This window comes from Cornus florida, unplaced genomic scaffold (genome assembly GCF_030987335.1).
Source record: "Cornus florida cultivar Cherokee Brave unplaced genomic scaffold, ASM3098733v1 CherokeeBrave_3.0.0_Hap2_Chr01, whole genome shotgun sequence".
Classification (NCBI taxonomy): Eukaryota; Viridiplantae; Streptophyta; class Magnoliopsida; order Cornales; family Cornaceae; genus Cornus; species Cornus florida.
In genome coordinates, this window is record NW_026775571.1 from 116,223,903 (window position 1) to 116,243,451 (window position 19,549).

The 19,549-nt window shown below is 35.5% G+C and overlaps 2 protein-coding genes across 2 annotated transcripts; both read right to left on the bottom strand.

Moving 5' to 3' along the window:
- Nucleotides 1-4,144: 4,144 nt before the first annotated feature.
- On the bottom strand, nucleotides 4,145-5,402 carry LOC132269061 (serine/threonine-protein kinase-like protein CR4). The gene has a single exon (XM_059770111.1). It carries the CDS (start codon nucleotides 5,266-5,268, stop codon nucleotides 4,252-4,254), a length of 1,017 nt encoding a protein of 338 aa, XP_059626094.1. The 5' UTR covers nucleotides 5,269-5,402; the 3' UTR covers nucleotides 4,145-4,251.
- A 4,714-nt stretch (nucleotides 5,403-10,116) lies between these two features.
- Nucleotides 10,117-14,083, bottom strand: LOC132316066 (receptor-like protein kinase HSL1). Its single transcript, XM_059814570.1, has 2 exons — nucleotides 11,353-14,083; nucleotides 10,117-10,797 (listed from the first exon to the last, which is right to left on the bottom strand). The coding sequence occupies exons 1-2, from the start codon at nucleotides 13,937-13,939 to the stop codon at nucleotides 10,406-10,408; spliced, it is 2,979 nt and encodes a 992-aa protein (XP_059670553.1). The 5' UTR covers nucleotides 13,940-14,083; the 3' UTR covers nucleotides 10,117-10,405.
- Between the last annotated feature and the right edge of the window lie 5,466 nt (nucleotides 14,084-19,549).

Consider the following 19,549-nt stretch of genomic DNA (forward strand, 5'->3'; position numbering starts at 1 on the left):
AAATATCTTCCAATAACAACCAACCACGTATCATACCTAAGACCCTACATAACTTTAACAAACCTACTTAATTACATTACTTTTTCGCGATTAAATCTAACATTCCAATCCTCCTCAATTAGAAAATAAATAATAATTTCCCTCTATATTTTACTTTCCCATCCCTCTAATAGTAAACATTTCCTGTCACCACCAGAATTCTAACTTAATAACAAATAATAAAATAAGATTCAAGTATGTGGAAACTATATAATCAAATGTTTTATATCAACAATTATATAGAAACGTGATTAAAATATATATGTAATATTTGGCTAGGTAGTACATATTTATTTCATTAGATAGAATGTAAAAGAATAAAAAGTTTTAAAAAAAATCATATTATCTACAGTGATGATTGCAGAAGATAAGATCAAATGAAATTGATGAATCTATGTTTATTAATAAATAAATAAAAGATGGTCGAGCAGTTCCTATTTTACTGCGAGTTGTAAATTCTGCTATATGACGCTCTAGAAAAAGTGAAAAACAAAGAGGTGTAAAGGAATGAGAGAAAAGAAAGAGAACCGCGAATGGAAAAGGGGGCTGAGAGAGAAAATATGATTACGTGGTTACGTAAAATTCACATTGGTGATGTGCCAATATATGTTAACAGAATGCTGGAATGAAAAAAAAATTACTAATCATATGTAATAGTGTATATTTTATACAAAAGAGTGTTTTAACATATCGTTCGAGATGCTCTTATTTTAATGATAAGTCACTTAAGCTTGCTGTCTTATAAAGTATCAAATTTATAATTGAATAATACAAATAATTATTTAAAGAATACGTCCGCAGATGAAAATCCGAATTTTACCAACCCAAACCCTGGTTAACTTAGAATAAATAAATAAACAAACAATAATGAGTGTCTGCTCTGTACCTGGAATCCAAGAGGTAATTTATCACATATGTCAGGATCATGGATTACTTTTTTATTTTCTATCGTGAAGAGGATAAAATTAGGAATTAAAATACCACACATTTCTTTGCTGGATCGATGGGACTTCTGTGGGACCATCTGTTTTAAGCTCGTTCAGGTGCCTGGCTTGGACTTCCTGGTCCGACGTGCTGGTTACAAAACATGTGTTTTAAGACTACAATTGGGCCGACATTTTAGGCCCATTGTATGTGTTTATTATCATAAATTTTGGTGAATGCCCGACCGATATATGGTCCAGCCCAAACCATTTGGGCCTTCTAGTCTAGCACACAGTTGTTTGTTAACCACATCTAACGTTTACACTTCAAATACACTCCCACAAAAGCTGCACTGAAATACAAATTAATTTTCTTTTAAAAACAATAGGGAAGTGCACAATTTAACATTTTTTTTCAATGTATGGATTATGGATGTTTTAAGAGCCCAACAGTACCATCATTGAAGAATATATATATATATATATATATATATATATAGGATTAGATATCCATTGATGAATGGGATTGGAGGGGCTTCAGTGGATCATATTTTTTAGTTCAGGTGAATTCAAAAGGTGAGTCAAACTAAAAAACAAAAAAGTGGCAAATACAGAAGAGGCATTTTGTAAGAATTCACAAAACATAAATATACACAATACCCAAAATCACTCTCTTTTTTTTTTTTTTTTTTTTTCAACACTCAATAGTAATCAGTATTTAGTGTAGTCCATGTCACAATTGTGAGCTAGCACATCTAATTGATTGAACATTCTCCAACCATCCTGGTGGGTGAATCTACCTAGCTTTTTTTTATATATATTTTATTTTTAGAAGTTAAAGTAATTCGATCACTCATGCATTCTCTTTCATTAAAGATCGAACTCGGGCTTGTCTTTAAAAAAAATAGAGGTCTGATATCGCTGGATTATTGAACTACTGACGGTTAATATTTACTTATTTTAACTTTCTCTAATACACATTTTTGTGACTAATAAGATCGAGATTGGGAGATTTTTTTGACAATGTCCTATCTATTTTTTTATTTTATTTTATTTTTTTTTTTAATTAGTAAGAAATATACTTGTACATTCACAATATCTTTATGGAACTTGAACCCTTAATGTTCTTAGGGTAAAGTACATAGAAACCCCTTGAGGTTTGGGGAAAGGTCATGCAGAGGAAAGTTAGCTAATTTTTGGACAATGACATTCAAGTTTGAAAAATAGACAAAAAGACCCTAAAGATGGTGAATTGACCTTATTACCCTTTGATATAAAATTGACATTAAATTGACTTAAATACCCTTAACCCAAACCCATCTCAAACCCTAACCCGAACACCTGTGTAAAGTACCCCTCTTCCCTTTTCTTTCTGTATCGCCGTTCGAGTCCTTTGTTCCGAAATTCAACAGCGATTCGAAGCCCTACGATCTCAGAGCTGATATGGACTACATCTTCGTTGGTTTTCTTCGCATCATCAGAATCGTGGCTGTTCGTCATCGGATAGTTTGATCATCGTCGCCGTCGTCCGGTTCGTTTCTCTTCGCCGTCGCTGGAATTGGAAGTGGAAGGTCACAGATTGCGCGCCGTCGCTGGAATTGGAAGTGGAAGGTCACAGATTGCGCCTGTGTGTGTGTGTGTGTGTGTGTGTGTGTGTGGATAGAACAAAAATGGAGGGTTAAAGATGTTAAAAGGAGAGTTTATTGGGTCTTGCATTTCACGCAGGGCTTTTCACTCGGACAATTTAGGAATTTCGTGGTTGTGGTGATGTTGATGATTTAGTGTGTGTGTGTGTGTGTGTGTGTGTGTGTGTGTGGATAGAACAAAAATGGAGGGTTAAAGATGTTAAAAGGAGAGTTTATTGGGTCTTGCATTTCACGCAGGGCTTTTCACTCGGACAATTTAGGAATTTCGTGGTTGTGGTGATGTTGATGATTTAGGGTTTCGGTGATTATGAGAGGTGAGTTGATGCGGTGAAGGGGTGGAGAAGGTTGTTTTGTATGGTGGGTGAGAAGTAGAGGTGCCGATTGTGGGTGGTAGTGGTGAAAGGGTGGAGATGGTTGTTTTGTACGATGGGTGAGCTGTGGAGGAGGTGCCGATTGTGGGTGGTGGTAGGAGGTTAGAGAGAGATAAGAGGACTGGTGGTGGTGGCGGCGGCCATGGTGGTGGTGGTGGTAGGTGGCTTCAGGTTCAATCTCAGCAACGTTGGCTGGCTTGAGTCTAAGTCCACCTTCTAGGTGGGGAGGAGAATTGTGGGCTTGGTGTCAGATTCCAGCTATAATTTGACGGTGGTAGAGCTCCGGCAAGGTTGAGGTTGGGGTAATTTGGTTATTTGAATATTTTGATATTTTATAATTAAAATAAATAAAATAGTAAAGGGTAAACTGGACTTTTCACATATTTTAAGGCTCTATTTGGGTGACAAAAATCACAAGGGGGTGTGATTATCCAAAAATAAGTCATCTTTCCTCTACATGTCCTTTTCCCAAACCTCAAAGCGTGTCAATGTATTTTACACATGTTCTTGTCGGAAAGGCGAATAAGAATTATTAAGCTACACCTTTTTGTTGCTATATGAAAATAGTGTCATATAATATATATATATATATATATATATATATATATATATATATATATTTGATATAATAAAATATTTTTGTCTCATGAGGATTCAATTTTTTATACAACTTCAAGAATCAATTGGGCATTCAAGAACTTATTAAATATTTTTTTCGTCCTAAAAAAAATATCACTTAAAAAAAATCGTAACTCTCATAAACAATTCTTCCCAAAAAAAAAAAAAAAAAAACACCCGTTTTAACGGAGAAAGCATATGTGATTTGTGGATGATGTACGTACCTGCATTGGTAAGAATTATTCTTAACGAAATGATTTATGTGTACCCTGCAAACACAAAATAATTAAGAATTGACAAGCTAATAACTGATAAGGGACACATCACAACAGAATTGATCGATGATTTGGGCTCTAGGACCCTCTCACCACCAAAATATCCCCTAATTCCACACAAAAACAAAAATTAAAATCACCACCTAAAAGACAAACCACCTGCCAACTTTCTTGATTCAATATTGAAATTTCAGTGTTACTTTAAAGTCAAATAAATCATAAGACCAAAAGTACATAAAGATTTAGCAGAGTTACAAACTCGTAGGGTCCTATTCAGCGTACGTATTCTTAACATAGCATAACCTCCTTACATAACGAGACGTAACATGTGGCTCACTTTAGAGGGTGGCCAATTACTTAGAATAGGTGCTTAGGGACCTTATTTCTCAAAAGAATCGAAACAAAGCTCCAAATTTAAATTGGTCAAAATAGTAGCCACTTGAGCAATAGAAGGCCTATTTTTCCTAAAGTTACCAACACAAGCTAAAGCAACTTTAGCCAATCTAACAAGAGGCTTCAGATCAAAAGGTATTACAAGCCTAGGGTCCAAAATTTCACTAATCTTCATTTCTTTAATCAAAGGCAATGCCCAATGGACAAGCAAACCATCTTCACTTTTCCTCCCACTCAATAGCTCCAACAAAACCACCCCAAAACCATAAACATCACATTCCTTTGAAGCAACCATTCTCTCAACCCAATATTCATCATCCACATACCCTTCAAGACCTTTCAGCTCTTGTGGCGCCAAGAAATATAGCCCATAATCACATACCTTAGCACGAAAATTCACATCTATCAATATATTCGAGGGCTTGATGCAACCATGCACTACATGAGGAACCATCACTTCATGCAAGTATTTGACACCTTCAGCCACTCCAGCTGCAATCCTCAGGCGCCGCCCCCAATCCAAAAGAGACGCCCCATCAGAGTTTTGATGCAAATAAAATTCCAGACTCTTCATGCCAACAAACTCCATTATGATGATCCTCTCACCTGGTGCTTCCGAAAACCCTAATGTGGGGACTACATGGGGGTGATGAGCTAAGGAGAGCGATTTGAGAATTGAAGAAAACCCTAAACCGGCATGGCTCAATACAATCCAAGAATGAATCCGCTTTACTGCAACTAGCTGACCACTTGTTAAAACAGCTGCGTATACAGTTCCTAAGTGACCTTTTCCAATGATTCTCCTATGGTTGAAGCCATCGGTGGCTGCATCGACATCGATTAACGAATAATGGTGTGCACAGTTCTTTGTTGAAGGATTCTCCTCGGATTCAACCGGTTTTTTCTTACAAAAGATGAAGAGGATGATCCCAAGAAGTATGAGAGATGTTGAAAGGAGGGTCGTGATGGCATGGTATGCAATTTTCTCAACATGAGTACTCATGTTGGAGATTTTTCTATTAGTTGCTTAATGGTGGTTTTGTCTAAATTTGTGACCTATTTGTATTGAGTTGTTAGAAAGGAGATTAAGAAATTAATCATTGGCCAGTCCATAAAAATCTATAGTTGAAATTGGTATATGTATGAGATGGGAAGTAGGACATGACTTAGAGAGAGAAAAAGAGTGTATCTATTGACGTAAATATGTAATCTTTGAAAGTTAGGATTGATTAAGAAAGTTGGAAATATACTTGTCACAAGGTTTAGTTATGTCATGAAGTTGGATGTTCCCAATAATTTGAAATAATAGTGTGAGATCAAAGGCTATTGAACACCATGTACCCCATTGTTTTTAACTCGTGCCCAATAATAGCAATAATTTATCAAAATTTTAAAATCTTTTTAATTAATTAATTTATTTATTTATTTATTTATTTTGTGTCTTTTAACATTACTGTTTTCTGGTTGACCTTAACGGTCATGCAAGTGGGACTCGAGATATTATATATATAAACTCGAGATATTATATTTCAATATAAATTGTACTCCGTAATATATATAAATGTATAGTTGAGATTTCTTTTTATTTTTGGTTAGGTAAAATACTCACAACCTACCCATAAAATAAGTGAGGACTAATTACCGATCATCAAATCCCAGAAGAGTACGAAAACTTAATGGCAAGACATACTCTTAGTCCTCGCACTAATGCAATGTCATCAATAATACACCAAGCATGAAATTTAGAAACAAGAGATTATGAATTAACTTAACAATATGCGTATCTAAGTATAGATATAGACTAAACAACAACAGTTTATAAATTGACTTAACATTCTGTGCATCTAAAGCGCAAGACAATGACATGGATGGAAAATTATATCCAATGCTATCGTTAGATGTGGTGATGAGATCTACTGGATAGATGATTCAACGATTGTGAGACTCGGATACGATATTCTCTAGTATTGTAGAACTTCTGAAAATGAATGTCTGCGTGCTTTCTCCACAGTAAAATAATTAATTCAGCATTTCAGCAGGCTCACAGGTGGAGTGAGAAAAAAAAAGACAGCTACGGATGGCAACATACCGGTCCAAATTGGGACTTTGGGATTTTGTTCACGTATACCATCACACACACACATATATAATATCATCCATCCATCCATTTCATCCTACGAAATTGTTATAGTTCTTAGAAATTAAAGAGGATAGAAAACGTTTATATACATATATATATATATAAACGAACAACCTACGAAATAAAAAAGAAATTAAATTATTTCATACCACCTGGAGCTTCTGAAAACCCTATTATGGGGACTGCATGGGGTTGATGAGCTATGGAGAGAAATTTGAGCCTCAAAGAAAACCCTAAAAACCGGCATGGCTCTATCCGAGAATGAATCCGCTTTACAAAACTAACTAACCACTTGATAAAACAGCTGCATATACCCTTTCCAATGATTTTCCGATGGTTGAAGCCATGGGTGGCTGCATCGAGGTCCATTAACGAATAAGGGTGTGCACATAGCTTTGTTGGAAGATTTTCCTCTAATTCAACCGGCTTTTTCTTACAAAGGATGAAGGGGATGATCACAAGAACTATTGAGAGATGTTGAAAGGAGGGTTATATATATATATATATATATATATATATATATATATATATGACGCATAGTAAGAAATTTTCTCTACATGAGCAGTACTCGTGTAACGTTGGTGGTTTTGTCTAATTTTGTGACCTATTTGTATTGAGTTGTGAGGAGGGAGATGAAGAAAATAATCATTGCCCAGTCTATAAAGTCTAGAGTTGAAATTGGTTTGTGTATGGTGGTTTTGTCTAATTTTGTGACCTATTTGTATTGAGTTGTGAGGAGGGAGATGACGAAAATAATCATTGCCCAGTCTATAAAGTCTAGAGTTGAAATTGGTTTGTGTATGAGATGGGAAGTAGGATATTAGTTGAGAGAATAAAAAGCGTGTATCTATATATTGACGTAAATGTGTAATATTTGAAAGTTAGGGTTGATTAAGAAAGTTGGAAATCTGTTACAATTTAGTTATGTCATGAAGTTGGATGCCCCCAATAATTTGAAATAATAGAAATTGTTCATGCATGTGGTCAAGGGCTATTGGATATCCCATTGTTTTTTTAAAACGTGCCCAATTACAATAAATTATCAAAAAAAATTAATCCTTTCCTTTATTTTATCTTTAGCATTTCTGTTTTGTTTTGTCGACCTTACTTTCTACTGATGCAAGTGGGACTGTAAGACTCGAATTATTATAATTCAGAAGTATATATAAATTGAAATGCACATATATATATGGGTAATAGGTTATGGATGTGTATTATATACACAAACATTTCTAAGTAGGTGATAGGTTATGGATATGGAAGTGTATTATTTGAAATTGTGGTCCAAGTTTGTTTTGACTCGGACTTGGTTATAATCTGAAAAATGAAAAAATAAATTTTACTCATTTTCTCTTGCGGTTCATGAGGCATGAAAGAACGTTAAAAGTCTTTTAAGAGAGTAAAAGAGAGTTTGGAGTTGAAATCCTCTTTTTGCATAGTGATAGATCTCTCGCTACATAAATATTTGTGTCTTGTATAATGCATGTTTATTTTTTTTCGTGTTTTTTGAAAAAAAAAAAAAATTCTCAGAAATTAGTCTTGTTTCTTGATTGTCATCTTAATTTTGTGACTTTTGTTACAACCATACACAAACATTTCTTGCATCATGCGACACAGATCCAAAGGTTCAGTAAAAACAGCACAAATCAATTAATTGTTTGATTTTTCCATGGATATTGAAATTTGCTTTGAAGCTCAGAAATCTGAATACACAAGAGCAAACATTCAAGTATTAGGAGTATGTTAGTCATTTAAATTAAAAACAAACAAACAGTAATAATAATGGCAATGCTACTGGGTCCAATCAGCCTATATGGCTGGTGAGGCTGTGGATTCCAATTTCCACCACACATGGTGGGGTTCGCACAAGTAATGTCATACAATCGATCTGGGGCTCACTCGGTTCAATTTTTTTTTTTTTTTTTTTTTTTAAAAAAAAAAAAATTTTTAAATGGATTTATCAAGCACAGTACGACTTCAAAGATTTCCCTTACCGCTTAATTTTTTTTTTTCTTTTTTTTTTGCTACTACAATCACCAGTGTTCAACAAAAACTCTCATCTATAATTATAAAGGATAAAGGTAGAGTATCTTAAAATCAACAATGAACACGTATTTCCGTCTCAATCAAGAATTTTATTGTTTCCAACCACTTATGTGCTAAAGAGTGAATATATTTCATTGGCAGTTGCAGGTGACCTAAACAGCAAAGGTTGCATTAACTCCTTACAGAGGAGAGTGTGAAGTGGACTTGTGCTTCCTTCAATAATTGGTTCAGTGATGTCTTACCTACATCTGTTATGGCTTAAATTTTGAGGATGAAACTGAAACTCAGATATGCATTTATATGGTGTGTGTGAGAGAGAGAGAGAGTGTGTGTGTGTAAGACCTTACAAATTTAAACTACTTGTGTAGTTTTGTGTTCAGTCATAGGGATGCAACTGAGCAAGTCAATGACTTGGGCTAGCAGTGTCATTAGGTTAAGCCCATAACAGAAGGCCTTTTTAATTGGGACAATGTCATATACAGGTCTACTCCTGCCTTAAAAAATTATGTTTGGGCCTCGTCACAAAATGTGTCGCACATAAAAGAAGGGTCAAAGTCACAAAATCCAAGTAACAAAGTGAAAGTGAGAACAAAACACGCAGAGAGTATGAGAACTTCACTCATTTTTTTAACATTGTGTAGCGGACACTTCAACCAATAAAACCAAAGTGTAAAGACAAGGAGGTTTTCCTAAGAGTAAGAATGGGACTTGTGTCAATTTTTCAATCATCATATCATATCAGGTCCTTTTCTAGAAGAAAACCACAACAAAAGAAAATTAAAGATAACCACTAAAACTAGTTAAGTAACATCTTTACAAAAAAATCTCTTTCAGGGTAAATAAATCATTTCCTCTTTTTCTTTTCTACCACAATCTCAAAAACCAAACAAAATTCAAATATTTTACCAGAAAATAAAGGTAATTTTCATTTTGTTTCAAGATTTTACTGTTGACGACTATAACATGGATTTGAGGAGAAAGTGTATCTATGCATGTATGTGTACATACATGCATTTTTTTTTGTGAAAATACATGTAGATCATAAAAACAGTATAAGCTTTCTGTCGGCCACTTTCTAAAATCAAGAAACAAACTAATACGAAGAATTAAATTGTCTGTTAATTCCTAGCCAAGGGTCTCTAGTTACAGTATTTTTTAGTAAATGATTTCATGCACTTCTGCAAAGAGAGGACCAGAGGCAATGGAAGCTGCTCACATAAATGAGAAGGGACCATCAAATACCAATTACCAACCCTCATTAATTCATACATAGCTGTCTTCTGCGGATTTATATATATATATATACATATAGGTATGTGGTAAATTTAGGGGGGACCAAAACCACTGTAAAAATCTCCTCCACCAGAGACTAGTCAAAGAATTTAACCTGGAGGAGTCTCAACAAATTCCTATTATTGGGACATTTCACCTCACAAAACCAGCAGCCACAATAGTAGTTGCCATTAAAGTCCCAAGGACATTGCAAGCAACCACCTGAGACATTTTTTTTTTTGAATGGTAACCACCTGAGACTTGTTTGATTAGATGGAAAATATATATATATATATCACCTTTGAGATGCTACAAAGAAATCACTATCAAGAAAGTGTATATAATAGGCTGTCAACACTGAATAAGAGGCCTTAATGCATGCTTCAAAGCTGGTTAGAAAAGAACTTTCCTTCTCTTTCTTAGGAAGAAAAACTTTGATTATCAATAAATTTACAATGCATAATAAAAACATCAAATCCATAGTAACTCTCCCTCTCTCTATTCTAGAATTCAACTTCACTTCACTTCTCTTCCTTTCCCTCATGAAATCAAACACCAGTGGTGCGATGGACGCTAGAAGTTTGCCAAACAGGGAGGGCAACTTCACTTTCACAGTTTCACTCTCCTTGAATTATACTATATATCCATTTTGATGGTGACCGGACTTGGTGCAAAACCTTTCTCAAGCTACGCTTCCATGATCAGAGGCTTCCTCGTAGTAATAAGGGGACAATTTGCCATCTTTCTTAGCAGTCTTGGGATGGTTTTCGGCACCCAATTCTTGCAACATTTTTACCACCCTCCTCATGGTGGGGCGGTTGATAGGGAGGGGGCTTGTGCAGAGGAGGCCAATGTTTAAAACTTTGCATATCTCTTCTTTGAAACAACCATCTAGCTTCGGGTCGATTATGTGGTCTATGCCTTTCTGGTCCAAAGTAGTGCACACCCACTTCACCAAGTCCTTCTCCCCGAACTCGGGATCAACTGGGAGTCTCCCTGTGACTAACTCAAGGATGACCACGCCAAAGCTGTATATGTCACTCTTCTCGTTAACTCGGAGTGTGTATGCATATTCTGCAATGTGAAAATTGAGTATAAGTACCAATTACAAATGCTAAGTATCACTTGTTTGGACTGATTACAAGAAATTAACACAATGAATCCAACAACTTTCATCTAAATTTAATTGCAAAATTAAGAGTGATCAGCAAGACATTTTTAGTTGTCAAACTAAGTAACATGATTGCTAATACAATCTATTTCAAACTCTGCATATAGTAAATATTGCTCATTAAATTTAAGTATCAGCCACAGACCAAAAATCAATGACTAGTGTAATCTATTTCAAAGTAGACATAAAAGCACTGCACATAGCAGAGTCAATATTTACCAACTGTTACAGATTAACATTTAACACCATTCAGAAATTCAATAGACTTGTGAATCAAGAACAGAACACATATGCTGACTATACTATACTGATCAATAAATACTAATGAATGAACACAACAGTCTAAATTTCAAACTAGCATGCAGGTAATATGATAAAATATTTAGGAGAACCTATTAACCATAATTAAGTATGATCACAGATCAAATCGAGATGATCAAAAAATTTGAATCACTAACCTGGTGCAATGTAACCACAAGATCCTGCAATGACCGACATCGATTTAGGCCCCTTTCCACTTGCATCAACCACCTTCGCCACCCCAAAATCCGCCACTCGAGCTCCATAATCGCCATCCAACAAGATGTTGTTCGATTTCACATCTCTGTGCACGATCGCAGGAACACAATCATGATGCAGATAAGAAAGCCCCTCAGCTGCATCAAGTGCTATCTTATACCTTGTTGGCCAGTCCAATAGCCCACTTTTGCTACTATGAAGTAAATCTCCCAAGCTTCCATTAGGCATATACTCATAAACCAAAAGCTTGCAATCCCTTGTAGTGCAACAACACCATAGCTTAACGATGTTCTTATGCCTAATCTTTCCCAATGTCCCAACCTCTGCCTCAAATCCATCATCTTGAATCTGACCCTTCTCAACATCACCACTCTCATCGGCTATTTTCGATCCTCCCCATAGCTTTTTCACCGCCACCGCCTCTCCATTGCTAAGAACAGCCTTGTAAACTTTTCCAGAAGATCCACTTCCTATCACATTATCTTCATCAAGAGAATCCAAGATCTCATATTCACTAAAACCCAATTTATGAAATGACATCAAAGTCCATTTCGATTTGTCAATAGCTTTTTTTCCCTTGAAACTCCTATACTTCCAGTAAAACCAAACAACACCCACAATAAGAACTAGCCCGGCTAGTATAAAGATAGATCGGAGTAACCACACATAACCTAAGTTCTTAGAATCGCCTCTACCATCACACAAACCAGTTATGTCACCGCACAAGCCCGGATTCCCCAAGAAGCTATTTTTATACATCTCCTTAGCAAACAAAGGAGGAATATCGCCAGAAAGGCGATTATTCGACAAATTCAGCTGATTGACCTTCAAGTTCTGCAAACTGAATGGGATTTTCCCGGAAAATCTATTCCCGGAAAGATCAAGATAATTAAGCACAGACAAGCTTCCAATTTCCTCGGGAATATTCCCGGAAAAATCGTTATCTGCAAGATTTAGCTCATTGAGCTTCTTCCAAGAACGAAGTTCACTTGGAAGCTCACCAGATAAGCCATTATTTTGAAGATCAAGCTTTCCCAACTGTCCAAGATTCATGATACTAGACGGTAACGACCCCGTTAGCCGGTTGTCACTTCCAGAAAATTCCACCAAATTCTCCAACCACCCAATTTCCTCTGGAATTTCACTGCTGAAACTGTTTTTGGAAATAATTAGAGACGACAAATTAGTCGCACTGGCAATGGTTTTACCAATTCCGCCGGAAAACGAATTGTTGACCAGCTCTAGCAAGAACACGTGTGGAAGCCCCCAAAATCCAGCCGGAACTTCGCCGGAAAAGTGGTTGTTCCCCAACCGGACACGTGTTAAACTCCGACATTCGCTCAAACTCGCCGGTATTTGACCGGAAAACGAGTTATATATCATCAGGAGCTCTTCCAATTCGCCCATTTCACACAAACTCGCCGGAATTTCTCCCGAGAAATTGTTGCTCGATACATCAACCCACATTAATGGCGACACTTTGCCAAGATCCTTTGGCAAAACCCCACTGAGACGATTTCCGAATATACGTAATTCGTATAGATTCGGCGATTTCGTGATACTCTCTGGCAAGTCACCTTCGAGTTGATTCTCATACAGATTCAGCGATTCGAGAGGTAGAGAACACAACTCGTCCGGAATCGTCCCGTTCAACTCGTTCATCGATGCATCGAGTAATCGCAATGCGGTCAACTTGGACCATCCCGCCGCCGGTAACTCGCCGGATAACGAGTTGTTGTAGAGCTCTATCTGAACAACGCTCGACAACTCAGTGAGCGAACTAGGAATCGGACCGTTGAGGTTGTTGAGCGCCAAGTCCAAATCAATGAGTCGCTGGAGTCGACCCAACGAGGCAGGGATCGAGCCTATTAGGTTACAGCCAGTGAGCCACAAGATCTCGAGGTTCGTCAGATTCCCGAGCTCCGGCGGGATCCGACTCGGCGAAAATGGGTTGTACGAGAGGTTGAGCTGTTTCAGAGTCGAAATATTCCCCAAAAACCCCGGAATGACCCCGTCGAAAAGGTTCTCAACAAGAGAAATAACCTCGAGTCGCCGGAAACTCCCAAAAGTAACCGGAATGTCGCCGGAGAAATTGTTTCCAGTCAAATCGAGGTGCTTGAGATTTGGGAGGTCGGCTATGGCGTCCGGTAGTGTTCCGGTAAGGAGGTTCTGGGCGAGGTTGAGGTGCTCGAGATTCTGACAAGTGGAGAGATCGGAGGGGAGGGTTGAGTTGATGGAGTTGTTGTAGAGAGAGATGAAAGTGAGGCTGCGAAGGCGACAGAGGAGAGAAGGGAAGGGACCGGCGATGTTGGCGTTGGAGAGGTCGACTGAGTTGACGGAGCCGGTGGCCGAGTCGCAGGTGACACCGTACCAGTGACATGGCGAGTCGTCTCGGTCGTTCCAGTTGGATAAGACACCGTCTGGGTCGTCGAAGCCTAGCTTGACTCGCTGGAGATAGAGACCCTCTTGGTTGAGAGAGAGAGCGATTGGTGGAGACAGAAAGAAAAAAAGTAAGAGAAGCAGCATCCTTGCTTGGCTTCTAGAAAGAGAGGGAAGAAATGAGCTTCTTCTAGTTCTAGTTCTAGATACTACTCCGTTTACTGTCCAAAGACCAAACAGGGATTATAAGATAGGATAGGATATGGGAGTCTTACCAGCTTACCAAAATTAAAAATAGTAGTACATTGTATATATAGACATCTCTATCACTAAGGTTGTTTGTTTTTTTTTTTTACACGAGTACACACAACATGAGTAGGCGTGTGTCTAGTACTGTAGATGTTGGGTTCTTGCCAAAAATTAAAATACTGTAGTTGAGTTAAGCTCTTTTGGAACACACTTGTTTTAAGCATGTAACATAATAATATTTCACACTTATTTTAGGTATGTAACATAAGTACTTGTTTTAAAAAGTAATTCTTCTGTGAGAAAAATCTCATGACAGTTTGTTATGAGATTTTTTTTAATTTAGTACATTTCGAAAGAAAAAAAATACACAAATTACATCCTCCACCAATAAAGATGGTCAATATTAAATTCATTTTGCTGTGAAAAATCAGCTCAAATAATTATAAAATAAAATTATATGAAATAGTTAAAGATAATAATTTAAGTTGATTAAATGAAGTCAAAAAAATATAAGAATTTGATTGATTTGTGTGTTTAGGAAATTTGATTTCATAATATTCATCACACATGATTATTACAAAAAATAAAGAGTTGATGTCAATTTTCATAAGGTCAACTTCATGATAGCATTATTCTATTTTAAAAATATGAAGCAATATCACTAAGTTCATAAGCCGGTTAGTATAATTTCTTATCTCTGTACCAATTCTCAAACTTTTGGAAGCCCTCTGTCAACCGAATATTTCACATAAAGTCAACAAGGAATTTCATTAACAGTTAGGTTAACCACACAAACTAACTCTTAAACCAAAGAGGCCATGAGAGGGATAATATATCGGGTGTGGTGGCACCGGGCAATCATAACAGTTCATTTTTTATAATACGGGCGATTCTGATATACTTGGTACATGATGCATGAGCACACCAAATATCTTTTTCATAAGAGGATCCATAGTTAATATAATAATAATTACTTATCTCTCAAAACAAGGACCGAGAAGTTTCTCGTACTTAGAATGTGTTTAGCATAATTAAATAAAAATTAAAAAAATAAAATTGCAATAAAATTCACATATACTACGCTTAATTCAAACATGTAACTCAAATAAATCAAAATTGTAACACAATTCATACAGATGCAATACAATTATTTCATTCACCTATAAATTGTGTTACATACTCAAAATAACTATATAATTACATTGGAAAAAATAATAATAATAACTATGTTACATTCATTTACAGGGGAATGCAATACAACACAAAGCGAATATAGAGCAGGATGAAGTTTGGGACAGAAGAGGGCAAAGTGGAAGGAGGGGGTGATGATTATCGGATCTCGAGGTGATTTAAATCATAGGGTTGAGGATTGAGAATACACCTTGCATTTTGTGCGTGGTGGGTCGGGAACAGGGAGGGCGTGAAAGATCAGAAAAAGAGAAGGGTATAAGATTAGTGACAGATAGATATAGGATATAGATATATACAGTACTAGATATATACACTGGCGCACACGCATTGGTGAGTGCTGCAGCCGACAATTCTGTTTTTCCTGAACTTTGCGACTGCGACAACACCATCCTTCCATACGTTGAGAAGATAAACTATTTAATTTTGATTTTAATGAGGACAAACACCAAACAAAACTAACTCTTTTTCCAATTTTGATTTCCACCACGCGCCCTCTCAACTTCTCATTTATATACTCTATTTTGAAAATATTTGTATGACATTCTATTCAATTAATTTTTCTATTGTTTTTTTTTTATGAATACTAATTTTTATTCTATTTACGAGAATTTAATGTTTTTCACTTTCAAATCAATGCAATGATCAAAGCATTAATCATACCGTCCAAAACTTTTCTCTTGTAATTAAACATTGTTTAGTGATGTGAGAGAGTAAAATTTAAAAATACAGGTGGAATATTTAACATTTTTGTATCTAGTAGCTTCAGTAAAAGGATAAAGCTATTACCATTACACTCAAAATCCTTATCTAGTTTTATTTTCAGATTTCATTAATACCTCAGTATTAACTTCACAAAATGTTCTTTCACTATTTTGCCCAAATAAAAATGAATCGTGATGCATTCAATGAAATAAAAAAAGTTGAATTTTAATGCAAATTTATTGTGGACTGTTTGATACAATCATGTGAGGTCAATTTTGTATTTTTTTCTTTTTTTTCTTGACAAATTAATTAGGGCGAGGAGAACTTAAACACAAACACGCCCATTTGAAGATTTGAATGTTCTACCAACTAGGACACTAGATAATACCCCAGCCTTTTAATATTAATGCATGTGCCCTCTTAAAATTCTAAACAAACTATCCCTTAATTAAAAATAAAAAATATATTGTTTAAGAAAAATAGCATTTTCCTTACAAAACCGGCCTTGCCAATAAGCCGCAGTTGGGGTGATTTGATTTTGTCGAGCATTGTAGCATAGTTCATTATCAAAAGATGGTTTAAAATGATAAATCATTTTATTCAAAAATAGAATAGCATTTTGAGACATCACGGCATAGAAAGGTGGAGTATTATGCAAGTATTTATTAAATATGAACAAATAAATTTATTATTTTCAAATGTCTCAAAACGAAAAGTTGAATAATTATGGCATTTTTAAGGGAGTACTACTATGCAAGGGTTTTAAAAAAGATGGACAAACAAATCAAACCAATCTAAATGCAAAGTGAAATAAGAATTTTGTTCTTCTACCTTTAATAATTGTCACACATGATTTGTATTTTGTCAAACAAAACAAACCAAGCTAAATTGGTATTTGTTTAAAGAAAAAATTGAAAGTTGTTTATCATCCTTACCAAATAAATAAATAAATAAATAAATATATATATATATATATATATATATATAATATTTGTGTTGAAGATCGAATTGAAAGTTGTTTGACATCCTTAGGCAAAAAAAGAAATGTTTAACATTCACTGTTCCCAAGCAAAATTGTCCGTAGTTATACCATATTGTAGTACATGTGAATTACCTTATCTTAAAATAAAATCATACAATATCTCTTGATAAGGACGTGAGTCCATAATTAAGGGGAGGGCAATTATCTTCAATAAGGTTAAATTCGGAAAAGTAAAATTGTATCAAAATTTCAAATAGAAGTACTCGTATTTGAATTGGAGTACTTCTACAATGGACCTCTTGAGACTTATTAAGCTGTGGAATTCTTCCCAAGCCGTACACGTGGCAAATCAAGTGATAGATTCGATGTGTTTGGCGTTTTGTCGTTTCCTTGATGGGACTTGTGCATAATGCCAAAGAAAACAGTGACCTCCCAACCATCCGATCAAATCTACGTTCAGGATCCTGACTCAGATGGTCGGTCCATTGCATTGTCGCGGATTGGAAATCTCAAACCCAACAATCTTGTAATTTTAGAGAGAGAAAACAAGGTTGGTATAGAGAGAGAAATACATATGAATAATTGCATGTGCTGTAGAGTGAATAGTGAGAATGTGAGTATGATGCAGAGAGAGAATGAGGACAACGAAATTAAAAAATAGTAACAAAAGGAGGTATGTGCATAACCAAACAAGTCAAAGAAAACAGTAGTAAAAGCTGTCACATTATTCCAAAATTTCCTTTTTCCCACACTTTCTCGATGATTTCAATCCCCATTAATCCACGGGATTCTATTTCCCCGCAAAATTTTTGAATGCGAGTATGGTGATGCAGAAGAGTTAAATTTTTGTTGTGTTCGGGGTCTCATAGGTCACGTTTGGTTTCCGCAGTAGCACAAGCTATCACAATTTCGGTAAATAAGGTAAGAACATAGCCGTGGCAAACAAAGCCTAATAGTGAATTGTTGAAGCTCGTGATAAAGAAAATATTAGTTTTTATTTATTTATTTATTTTATGAATCAAAATCAAATTATTTAGAGTTTTTTTGCTTTTAGCCTCATAATTTTCCTAAGAAAGTAGGCAAAAAAGATCATTTCTATGGGTGAATATAATATTCCGTTGGAATATGAGTGGAACTTTCCAATGCATTGGTTTGGGTCTTTAGAAGTCATGGACCTCACAAGTGGCATAATTTTTCAATTTTGGAGGCCGATATATCTTTTTTCTTTATTTTTCTCTCTTTTTTTATTTATTTATTTTTACTTTATTTTGTTTAATCAGCTGTAGAGCTCTATTTTATATTGGGAAAGACATATATGGTAAATATTGTAACAATATGTTGCCATGGAGTCTCACATTATAAGAAATTCGTGCTATTAGAAATTTAGAATGTAGAATGTATCAAATACGGAATATTTAGTGTCAACTAAATGTCCAAAATATATTAGAGAAGTGTTTATTTAATATTTGGTAAACTAATTATAAATTTATTTTTTTAACCTTACCATCTTTATTTAAACGATTCATTAAATATTAATAATTTAAGATCATTTAATAATTTTTTTATTTTTATTTCTATTTAAAGATCTCATGCTTGTTTTCTAGCACGGGGATGGCCAAGATTGGGAATTGTATTTTGCACCATGTTTAAGTGGGTCCAAAGTAAATTTAAGCATTCAATAAATAGGGTGTTGCACAAATCAGTTCATTTCCATGTGGATTGTTTGTTTCACACTTTAAGGTGATTATTCGCATCATTGGACCCCACCAAAAATTGGGCTACCCATGCGTGATATCCCATTATCCCCCTCGTACAGATGGTGGAGATCATGCCAAACCAATACTCCATTCAAATTAAAAATTCATTATGTATTTGAATGAATCGGTCAAATATTAACAACCGTGAAGTCAAAATATTTCAAAGATTGTCCAACACTTCTTTTTGGAGCCCATTTCCCCCACTTTTGCTTTAAGGTTGCCAGCACACCCCATACGGCTTTGTCCATGTCACACTTGAATTGAGTTGGGTTACTATACTATGCCAACGCACTTTGTCCGGTTTATCATGATCTCTCCTTATCAAAGCAATCCAGGCGTCTGACTCATATCATCAGATCAAACGTTCCCAATAAAGCAACTCAATCAAAAGATTCCAAATATATGCAATTTTGACTCACTCGCAATTACTTAATGCAGTCGTTTCCCTAGTTTCAATCCATACATACAATGTGATGGGTGATGATGAAATTCAGTGGAAGCTTTGAAAATAAGTAAAACTTCGAGTTTGACCCACTCTGATTACTTAGGCAGCCTTTTCTAGCATGCACAAACACGCGCACAACTATTTCATGGGGAGTGATAGTGAATTTGAGGATTAGAGAGTAAATATGATAAAATTAAGTTTTAAATTGTTGTAATGAGAGTGAAAGTGTGTGCAGAACGTGAGAATAAAAATGTATTAGAAGTGTAAAAGCGACTCTCATTGTACATGATTGTGTGAATTAGATCAAACTGATGAAGTACAAATGGACTTTATGCATAAATTTTACAGATTTTATAATTTTATTGTTATATTCTATATATATCACACAAATTTTAGAGATTTTAATTATTAACTGAAACTTAAGAAACACG